The sequence below is a fragment of the Lepus europaeus genome, chromosome 1, assembly GCF_033115175.1.
Source record: "Lepus europaeus isolate LE1 chromosome 1, mLepTim1.pri, whole genome shotgun sequence".
NCBI classification, from domain to species: domain Eukaryota; kingdom Metazoa; phylum Chordata; class Mammalia; order Lagomorpha; family Leporidae; genus Lepus; species Lepus europaeus.
In genome coordinates, this window is record NC_084827.1 from 183,925,458 (window position 1) to 183,936,735 (window position 11,278).

The 11,278-nt window shown below is 61.1% G+C and overlaps 1 protein-coding gene across 1 annotated transcript; it reads right to left on the reverse strand.

Annotated features, from left to right (window-relative positions):
• Nucleotides 1-904: 904 nt before the first annotated feature.
• On the reverse strand, nt 905-10,798 carry PDCD1 (programmed cell death 1). Its single transcript, XM_062197572.1, has 6 exons — nt 10,719-10,798; nt 9,805-9,828; nt 2,634-2,968; nt 2,268-2,429; nt 1,487-1,521; nt 905-1,144 (listed from the first exon to the last, which is right to left on the reverse strand). The coding sequence occupies exons 1-6, from the start codon at nt 10,796-10,798 to the stop codon at nt 905-907; spliced, it is 876 nt and encodes a 291-aa protein (XP_062053556.1).
• Between the last annotated feature and the right edge of the window lie 480 nt (nt 10,799-11,278).

Below are 11,278 nucleotides of genomic sequence, written 5' to 3' on the forward strand. Positions count from 1 at the left end.
GAGGGGCTCTCCAGCTCAGCCACAGAGCTATGGGGGAGAGAGGGACAGAGGTGGGGCAAGGGTCTTTCTTCAGGGGCCACCTCCCATGAGGCCTGGCCACATAGACGCCACCAATAGTAGCCATCTGTTATTTAATAATAATGCAATAGAACCAGAGAGTGGCTCCTGAGCCTGCCCACCAAGGTTCCCAGTGGCCAGGGAGCCTGGACTCTGATCGCCCTGCCCCGATGGCACAGGAGCCTGGTGTGGTCTGGGCCAGGCTGTGGGCAGCTGCTTGAAAGGCCCTGAGTTCACCCACTGCCATGGGGGCTCGACGCCCTGGATAAGCTGGGGGTGGGGGGGAACATTAGCCTCCTGCCCCCCGCAACTCTACAGCACAGCCACAATGGTCCAAAGCCCAGCTCTGACAGCAGGGCCCCGGGGTCCTCCGTATGCGTGCTGGGAATGGCTGCCAGCTGCAGACCCTCAGGGTCTCCTCCGTTGCCTCAATTCCCCTGCTGTACAAAGGGCCGAGTGGGGGTGGAGGGACTCCTGTGGGGGTCAGCCTGGTGCTCCCTGGTCTACTCGGAGCTTCCCAGCCCTGTGTCCCTGCCCTGGGAGTGATTCCTAGACTGCCACAAGGCAGAGTCCAGCCAGCATCCTGACACAGGGACCACGGCCACTGGGGCTCCTGGACAAGCACACAGCAGTGGCACAGGAGGGCCCGGCTCAGGCTTTGCCCAGCTGAGGTCTGCCTGCCTGCTGCCCTGGCTCACTGAACCTCAGAGCGACCTGGCACAGGTGCAGGGCAGTCTCCTGGGGCAGCTCGGCTCTGGCAGCCCCAAGCCCTGTGCCCCACATGCTCCTCTCGCAGCCGGAGCTGACCCTGGGCTCTCAGCAGGATGCTGGTGAAGGAGGGAGCTGGTCAGAGGGGCCAAGAGCAGTGTCCGTCCTCAGACCTCAGAGGCCGCGGACCCCGCAAGCAGTCAGTAGAGCCTCTGCGGCCAGGCGACGAGGCGCCCAGCCCGTCGGGGAAGACGATGGTGGCATACTCGGTCTGTTCAGGGACAGAGGTAGCTGGGGGCTCTGGGGTCTTCTCTCGCCACTGGAAGTCCAGCTCCCCATAGTCCATGGTGGAGCCTGGCAGGGCCGAAGGCTTCTCCTTCTGCAGGGAGAGGAGGGAATGGTCAGCCACAGGGGAGATGCCCCTCAGCTAGCTTGGGAAGGGGCCTCCACCCCCACACAGACCACGTGCAGGATTGGGACAGCACCCTGGGGTCTGGGGCTCTCACACAGAGTGGGTACTGCTCACTGGCTGTTCCCTGTCCCCCACTCCCCACCTAAATGTCCCTGTCCCTGTTCTTGCTGGTTTAGGCTCCAAAGTGTGCACAGCCAAGAGGAGGCAGGCCACCTCTGGGAGCTGCAGGCCACCCGGGCAGCAGGACTTGGTTTTGCAGTTGGGGCCCGCTTGTCTCTCCTGTGAGGCAGAGGAAAGGGGTAGACTCACCAGGGGCTGGTCCTGGCTTTTGGGTCCTTCAGCCTCTGCAGAGACACACATGTAGAATCAGGGCAGACATGGGGCAAGCAGAGCCTTCAGCCGTGGGGGCTGGGCTTGTGGCCCCTTGGGAGGCTGCGGGGTCACAGAAGGGTGCCACGCCCACCTGCCCATGTAGTGACTGGAGCCTTAGCTTGGATCACAAACTGTCCACCTCAGGGTACAGATGTGTCCGCACGCCCCCCGGGCACTGCGTGCACCACGGGATGTGCAAGGGCCCTCCCACGCACTGCTCCTCGTGCCCCCACCCAGGCCCAGCAGGCGGGCACAAGCACACGGTCAAGGACATTCAGAGGTGAGATGTGGCAGTCAGCGGGGCACTCTCCTCCCACCCAAGTGGATTACATGGAGCCCAGGGCAGCTGGTCAGAGGCAGAAGACCCTATCAGATGGCTGCCTAGAGAACATGACAGGGAGCTGGCAGTGTGTGGCCTGGGGAGGGTCCCGCAGAGGATACCAGGGCCCGGACCCTTGGGGCAAGGGCTCCAGGAGCACAGGCAGGGCCTGCTTCCAGCTCAGGGATGCTGCCCGGGTCAGTGACTTGGGCGATACTGTCCAGGACTGCAGATGAGGCCCCCGGGGTGGTCAGGGTGAGGGAGGTGAGGGCATGTCCCCAGGGCCCGAGGGTGGCCAGGGTGTATGGGGGACATGGCTGGGGTCCCTGAAAAACCCCAGATCCTGGGTTGCTGGATGGTTGGTGGCAGAGCTGTGGACGGGGCTATGACATGCATTACCTTGTGTTGTCCTGGGGCACGTGGCCACCAGAACCCAGGCCAGCAGCAGCAGCAGCAGGACGCCTACCAGGACACTGGGGACCCCAATGACCAGGCCTTGGAGCTGACCTGGCGGCCTGGGTGAGGGACTGGGCTGTGCTGTGGATGGCTCCAGTAGTCTCTCTGGAGGGGCACAAAGCACAGGGGTCAGGGGCAGGGGCTCAGGGGCTCCCACAGTGGGCTCCCCAGACCCCTCCAGCTCTGTGCCCCCCAAAGTCAAGTGGGTGAGATGCTTCAAGGGGAGGGGCTGGGGTGCAACAGTGGCCTGGAGGACACCTGGTGGGGTCACCCACCCAGCACGGTCCTCCCCCATCCCTGAGGCCCCACCTGTCACCGTGAGCTCCACCTGGGGGCTCTCCTTGATCTGCGTCGGGTGCAGGGAGATGGCCCCGCACAGGTAGATGCCGCTGTCGTTGCGTCGGACGCCGATGCCGCTCATGTGGAAGCCGCTCCCGTCCGGCAGCCGGGTGATGCGGAAGCGGCTGTCCTGTGGCTGCCGGCTGCGGTCCTCGGGGAAGGCAGCCAGCTTGTCCCTCTGGTTGCTGGGGCTCAGGCGGTACCAGTTCAGCACGAAGTGCTCGGACGTGTTGGAGAAGCTGCAGGTGAAGGTGACGTTGGCCCCCTCAGGCACTGTGGCCTGGGCTGGGGAGAAGGTGAGGGACCTGTCCTGCGGGTCTGGGGGGTGGGGGGAACAGCAGGGTGAGGAGGGGCGTGGGCAGCTAGCAAGACCCTTGCTGCACCCCCACACCCTCAGGATGGCCCTGGGCAGCAGTGCCTCCTGCTGCGCCCCTAGGGCAGGGGCCCCCATGGCTCTGAGCCCTGTCCCCATTTCTTCCCCTGAGAGCTTCACCCTTCCCCAGGTAACCCCAGGCTGCCAGAGCTGCGAGAGGGCCCAGGAACGCAGCCCAAGGCCTCCCAGGCTCAGGTCCAGCTCTGGCCGACCCAGGCCCCTGGCCTCAGGTGGTGGGGCCTGGTCCTGTCCTCTACGGGGGGAGGGCCCCAGGAGCTGGACAGTGTGGAGCCCCCACCAATTCCAGCAAGATTCTGGGAGCCCCCAGAGACCACAGGGCCAGGCTCCTTCTGTGGGCCAAGGACGAGGCGGTACTGCTGCCAGGACTCGGGAACTCTGGCTCTTCCTGCCAAGGGCAGGCGTGGTGACAGCACACTCGTGCCTCTCACAGTCACTCTGTCACAGGAAGGAGGGCATGTCTCTCCCGTGGGGCCCAAGAGGTGCACTGGGAGCCCTTCCCCCAGCGCACTCCTCTGATGGCCACACAGGGACTGGAGGCCAAGGCTCCTGGGTTCTAGGGTGGGAGTCAGGGTCGTGCCCTCCCATGGCCGGCTTTTCCTCCTGGGAAGGACTCTCTATTTGGGACAGCTTCCCTGGGAGACTGTGTCCAGGTCTCTGTTTCACACTGGAGAGAGGAGGCTCTGAGGCAAGAAGCACAGCTCGGCCATCAGCATCCCGGGATGCGTCCTGAGCCAGGGACTCAGGGAGCCAGGCCCCGAGCAGAGCACAGCAGAGCCCTGGCCCCGAGGCTTTCGGCTTCTGCCTGCCCCTCCTGCTGGAGGTGCCACCCAGCGGGCCACCCAGTGGGCCTAGAATCTACACACCCCATGCCACTGGCTCCCCAGTACTGCGCCAGCCCCGTGGTGCTGACCCGGCCTGTGGCTGAGCGGCCACCACCTCAAGAGTTTCATTTGCTGCTGTTCCTCTCACGCTGTTCCCCTCTGTCCTCCTGACACTGTTGCCCTCTCCCTGACCCCCTCACACCGTCTACCTCACACTGTTGCCCTCTCCCTGACCCCCTCACACCGTCCACCTCACACTGTTGCCCTCTCCCTGACCCCCTCACACCGTCCACCTCACACTGTTGCCCTCTCCCTGACCCCCTCACACCGTCCACCTCACACTGTTGCCCTCTCCCTGACCCCCTCACACCGTCCACCTCACACTGTTGCCCTCTCCCTGACCCCCTCACACCGTCCACCTCACACTGTTGCCCTCTCCCTGACCCCCTCACACCGTCCACCTCACACTGTTGCCCTCTCCCTGACCCCCTCACACCGTCCACCTCACACTGTTGCCCTCTCCCTGACCCCCTCACACCGTCCACCTCACACTGTTCCTCTTTCACTGCTCCCACACTGTTCCCCTCACACTGTTCCTATCCAATTGTTCACATCACACCACTCCTCACACTGTTCCCCTCACACTGTCCCCCTCACACTGTTCCTCTCTCCCTGTTCCCCTCACACTGTCCCCCTCACACTGTTCCTCTCTCACTGTTCCCCTCACACCACCCCCCCTCACACTGATCCCCTCACACTGTTCCTCTGTGACTGTTCGCATCACACTGTCCCCCTCACAATGTTCCTCTCCCACTGCTCCCACACTGTTCACATCACACTGTTCCCCTCACACCGTTCCCTTCTCACGGTCCAGGTCACACTGTTCCCCTCACACCGTTCCCCTCACATCATCCCCCTCACACTGTTCCTCTCTCACTGCTCCCACACTGTTCCCCTCACACTGTTCCTCTCTAATTGTTCACATCATACCACCCCCCTCACACTGTTCCTCTCTGACTGTTCCCCTCATACCATCCCCTCACACTGTTCCCGACTGTTCCCCTCATACTAACCCTTCACACTGTTCCTCTCTGACTGTTCGCATCACACTGTCCCCCTCACAATGTTCCTCTCCCACTGCTCCCACACTGTTCACATCACACCGTCCCCCTCACACCACTCCTCTCTCACGGTCCAGGTCACACTGTTCCCCTCACACTGTTCCTCTCTAATTGTTCACATCACACCACCCCCCTCACACTGTTCCTCTCTGGCTGTTCCCCTCATACCATCCCCTCACACTGTTCCTGACTGTTCCCCTCATACTATCCCTTCACACTGTTCCTCTCTGACTGTTCACATCACACCATCCCCCTCACACCACTCCTCTCTCACGGTCCAGGTCACACTGTTCCCCTCACACTCATGTTCTTCCTGGCCATGCATGCACTGTTTTCATGTGGCTCCACTCCATGTGACAGCAGTGGCTGGGCCTGGCTCTCCACACCATGTGGAGTGACACACGTGACACTGTGGTTGCCATGGCTGGGAGTCCCTCTGCCTCTCAGGATGGGCTAGCCCCTGAGGTGGGTTGTGGCTCACTGAGCCCTGGTGGCTCTGAGGAAGTGGCCACGTTGACCCCAGTGTTTTCTGTCAGGATGGCCTAGGGCCCACCCCAGTATAACCAGCTTTGGAGGCCGGTAACACCCAGGTGGTCTGTGTGATGGGACTGAACCCTCCCTCTGTCCCCACCAGACAGGTCTGAAACAAACCCTCTAAGAAGGAAGTCAGGGGTTTGGAAGGGCCGAGGAGGCACTGAGACATCGGCCACAGCCTGCCCAGGGACAGAGCGGGCCTGTCCTCCCTCATGTGCCCGGCTGGACTTCCAGCCCCCTTCCCCTCCCTCCAACCCTGGCTGTGGACAGCAGCTGCTCACGCCAGGTGCCGCTCCCACACACACGGCTGGGGGCCAGCTGGGCCTGCAGGTCGCATGGCCAGTGCAGGTGGGGCCCCCTCTGACAGGGCCACAGCCTTGCAGGGTGACTCGCATATTTGGGACTGCAGGACCCCTCATTCTTCCAGAGCTGCGAGTCCAAACCACACTGGCCAGTGCCTCCTGCTAGGGTCTGCCCTGGCTGTGAGCTCCATTGTGTTCACATAATTGTTCAGCAATCAGCGCGTGACGGACTCGGCCCTGGAACATGGTCCCAAGGCCTGGCTCTGGGGATCCCACCCTGCTCTGGGCCTGGCATGGCCCCAGGTCCCCGCATGGCTAGTGCCCCCAGGCGCCACATCAGAGCACCTATGGTTTGGAGAAACGCGCCAGGCTCCTGGGACAAGGCCAATAGTGCTGCTGGGGGTCGGGGGTGGGGTCGGGCACAGGCAGGAACCCTTGCCAGGATGAGGTAGGATAGGGTGGACACAGCACGGAGCGAGGCCCTGGGCAGCTCAGTGGCCCCTCAGGGTCTTCATCTCTTGTGCTGGGGCTGCTATGTGGCTGTGGGTCAGGCAAGGGAGGGGCAAGTGTCACCCTTGGCATCTATCTGCAGGGGCCTTTGAGTAAACCACTACAAGGCACAAGGGCAAGGGTCCGCTTTACCCCGAGGCTGAGTGTCCAGGACTCCACTGTTATTTGTAAGATTTATTTACTTATTTGAAAGGCAGAATTCCAGAGAGGGAGGGGGGAAGAGGGAGAGGAGGGGGGGAGGGAGGGAGGGGGAGAGAGAGAGAGAGAGAGAGAGAGAGAGCGAATCCTCCATTCACTGGTTCATTCTCCAATTGGCCGCAGTGGTGGGAGCTGCACCAATCTGAAGCCAGGAACCTGGAACCTCTTCTGGGTCCCCCACACTGGTGCAGGGGCCCAAGGACTTGGGCCATCTTCTACTGCTTTCCCAGGCACATTAGCTGGATTGGAAGTGGAGCAGCCAGGACTTGAACCAGTGCCCACGTGGGAGGCAGGCACGGCAGGCGGCTTTACCCACTCCTCCACAGGGCTGGCCCCAGGACTCCATTCTTGCACAATTAGCAATTTCAGTGCTGGGGATGCCGTGGCACAGCTGGCTAAGCTCCACTCGTGACACAGCACCCTATATTGGAGTGCCAGTTCAAGTCCTGGCTCCTCCGCTGCTTCCTTTTTGTTAAAGATTTATTTACTTATTTGAAAGTCAGAGTTACACAGGGAAAGAAGGAGGAGAGGCAGAGAGAGAGAGAGAGAGAGAGAGGTCTTCCATCCGCTGGTTCACTCTCCAATTGGCTGCAAAGGCTGGAGATGTGCCGTGCTGAAGCCAGGAGCCAGGAGCTTCTTCTGGGTCTCCTACATGGATGCAGGGGCCCAAGGAACTGGTCCATCCTCTACTGCTTTCTCAGGCCACAGCAGAGAGCTGGATCAGAAGTGGAGCAGCCGGGACTTGAACCGGCGCCCATATGGGATGCCAGCACTGAGGCGGTGGCTTTACTCTCCACGCCACAGCACCGGCCCCTCCTCTGCTTCTGATCCAGCTCCCTGCTAATGCTTCTGGGAGGTAGCAGAAGGTGGCCCAAGTACTTGAGCCCCTGCCACCCATGTGGGAGACCGGGATGGAGTTCCTGGTTCCTGGCTTTGGCCTGCCCAGCCCATTATCGAGGCCATTTGGGAGTGAACCAGTGGATGGAAGGTACCAATCTCCCTCTCTCCCTCCGCACCCCCAGTCACTCTGCCTTTCAAATAAATAAACAAACAAAAAAACTAAATGTTTATTTGTCAAACTCTATGGAGGGACCTTGGTTTCGGAGGCCAGAGTTGTGGCACAGCGATTAAGCCACTGCCTGAGACACCAGCATCCCATAAGAGCAACGGTTCAAGTCCTGGCTGCTCCACTTCTGGTCCAGCTCCCTGCTAATGGCCTATGAGAGCAGTAGAGGAGGCCAGAGTGCTTGGGCTCCTGTCATCCATGTGGGAGACCCGAATGGAGTTCCAGGCTCCTGGCTTTGGCCTGGCCCAGCCCCAGTGGGCCATTTGCAGCGTGAACCAGTGGATGGAAGATCTCTGTCTCTCTATATCTGTAACTCTGCCTTTCAAACACGTTTAAAAAAATATGGGGGGGGGGGCAGGTCATAGTGGGTAAGGCCACCACCTGCAGAGCCAGGAGCCCATATGGATGCTGGTTCAAGTCCCGGCTGCTCCACAGGAAAGTAGCAGAAGGCAGCCCAAGTCCTTGGATCCCTGCACCTAACATGGGAGACCTGGAAGAGGCTCCAGGCTCCTGGCTTTGGATCAGCTCAGCTCTGGCCATTGCGGCCATTAGGGGAGTGAACCAGTGGATGGAAGATTCTCTCTCTGAATCTGCCTCTCTGTAACTCTGCCTTTCAAATAAATAAATAAATCTTTAAAATAAAAAAATATGGGGGACCTCTGTTGCTATTTGTTGGTGAGGAGCTTCCAGCTCACTGCCCCTCACCCACTAGGCTGAGGACTAGGACCCTGGGCTCTCAGGGCTGGGGGTGGGGGTGGGGCTGGACCACTATGCGAGGAGCCCAAGCCATTGTCCTCCAGGGAAGACCTGTGTGGGGAAGCTGAGGCAGCGTGGCCTGCTCCTTGCTGTCTCCTAGGAAGCCTAACGGCAGCTCCCACAGTCAGCCTGGCTCTGCTCACCACGCGCCACGCACCACGCGCCACGCACGCTGCCTGGGACTCTGCACTCCCCACCAGCACGAAGCTCGGCTGATGCAGCGCCACGACCTTGGACCCCCAGCTCCAGGGCCATGAGCTGAACAAATCTTACCCAGTCTGTGGTATTCAGTTAGAGCGACAGAAGACAGATGGAGACAGGCCGCCTCTTCCAGGAAGCCTTCCTGGGCTCGATAAGAAGGTTGGCTCCTGGGTCAGGCTGGGCCTCCCTGCCTGTGGACTCCACAGCTTTCCTTGAGTTCTTGGAGGAGAGGGCCCTGGCTGGCCATGGAACAGGCCGTGAGCATCGTGTGCCACGGCCCGGAGCTGACCTCATGACGACGCTGTTCATGGCTGCACCCCACACTTTACTTTGGCAAGACCTGACCCTCACCCCATCACAGAAGGGGGCCCCTGACAAGCCCAATACAGAGACAGGAAGTCAGAGGGACCCGAGGAGCACACAGTTTCCCAGGACGTGACTGGCCCTCGACCAGGCCACTGAGGCCACCCTGGGCGGCCACCCAGGGGTAATGCTGACAGCATGAGTTCGGCTCTCCATGCAGAAGACCTGGGTGGAGTGTGCGGGAGGCGGCTCCTGCAGCACTGGCAGGGTTGGGGGTGGGTGGGCAGAGCTGTGTCCCCTTGAGCTCCTAACCCTCAGGGACTCCGTGCGACCTTGCGAGGAACAGGTTCACTGCAGGGGGTTAGTGAAGGTGAGATCACTTTCGGCTAAGCTTTTAGGCTGCCCTCATCCCATAGGGTTCTGAGGTCAAGTCCTGACTCATCCACTTCTGATATAAATTTCTTGCTAATGGTCACCCTGGGAGGCAGCAGGTGAGGACTCAAGTGGTTTGGCCTTGCCACTCACGCCTGGAGCTCCCGGCTCCCAGCCTTGGCCTGGACCCAGCCCTGGCCCTTGTGGCAATCTGGGGAATGGGCGGGGAAGCAGCTGGTCCTGTGGATGCCCGCCTGCCTGGTGAGCTGCCTGGCCTGTGGAGCTTGGTGGCGGCAGCTCCAGGCAACTGGTACCCAAAGCACACTGGCCACTGTGGTCAGCAGACACTCCTAGGAGAAGGATGCCCATGGTTGTGTTTTTAAGCTTTTCTGTATTAACGTTTTCAAAATCATAAAGTAAAAAAAAAAAAAAAAAAAAAAAAAGCCTGACTTTAAAAATCTGTCTTACAGCAGTGCTGGACAGTTTCACAAATGACGTGATGAAATTTCCATCCCCGCCAGGCACGCGCCGTTGTGCCCACGCTGTGGATGACAGAGCCGCACGGAGGGCGTGGAGGGCGGCCGGGCCTGGAGCCCCGGGCAGGGCTATTATATGGCCTGTGTTCTGCCCAGGCCCGGAGCTGGCCCAGGAAAACACATCCCCAGGAACGGCCCAGATGCTGAGGACGAACAAGTTAGGAGGGAAGGTGTGGCGTGGAGCAGACGGGCACTGGGGGAGAAGTGGAGAAACTGAGGCACGTCACCCGTGGAGCTCCCAGGAGGCCACCATGGGCACTCACAGAGGCCATGCTGGGGAGGAAAGGCAGGGTCCCGGCCACAGCAGTCGTCAAATGGTCCCCAGCCACCAGCAACAGACAGGAGCTGTGGCAGACATGACTGAGGGGACTTCGAGGCCCCAGGAGGAGCACCAGGCAAGGCTCAGGGGGTCCTAGGGTGGTCACCTTGCCGGTCTTCCAGGGGCTGTCACGTCCCTGTGTGCAGGGAGGCCCAGAGGGATGGACGCGTGACTGCAGCCAGGGACGACCTGCTCCCTGAGGCCTTTGTCCCCACACGCAGGCTGGTGGGCACAGAGGATGGGGGCTGGGCCACCCAGAAAGAAGTGGCCCCCACTGTAGACAGAGTCCAGGCCCACCTGCCGGGCAGCACAGCCTCCACTGGGCTGTGTCCACTTCTGACACACGAGGAAACCATCACTGCCTCCTCCAACCCATGACCAGCAAAGCCAAGGCCCCATCCCAGGAGAACCGAGAGGCCTGGGTGCCAGGCACGCGCGGGCCGCAGTGCTCTGGCCTCTGGCTGGCCTGACCTCATCGCTCACCAGAGAAGGACACTGGCCAGCCCTGATAGGACAGGGGTCCTGCCAGCGCCCAGAGAGGGGCTTCACTGCCCAGGGCCACACAGCACAGTTCCCTCCCCACCACTAGGGACCAAGGACAGGAGGTCCCTTCGCGGGTCACATACCTAGGAGACATCCTGGCCACCAGCTCAGCTGCAGCATGGCCCAGAGCAGCGACCAGGGTGCCCAGGGGACCCGCATGCCCAGAGCGCTGGCCGCGCCCGCCGCCACCGTGCTCTCCTCCGCAGCTCAGCCAGGAGTGGTGGTGAAAGGAAACCGTCCCAGGTCGGAGGAAGGGGACCTGCCCCGGGTCCCGCCCCCTCTTCCTCCACCTCCACAAGAGTGACAGGGCTGGGGCGGGGGCTGTGGCGTAGTGGGTAAAGCCACCTCCTGCAGTGCTGCCATCCCATATGGGCGCCAGTTCAAATCCTGGCTGCTTCACTTCCAGTCCAGCTCTCTGCTATGGCCTGGGACAAAGTGGAAGATGGCCCAAGTGCTTGGGCCCCTGCACCTGCATGGGAGACCCAGAAGAAGCTCCTGGCTTCTGGCTTCAGATTGGCGCTACAGCTCCAGCCATTGTGGCCAATTGGGGAGTGAACCAGAGGATGGAGGACCTCTCTCAGTCTCTCTCTCTGCCTCTGCTTTTGTAACTCTGCCTTTCAAATAAATAAATCTTAAAAA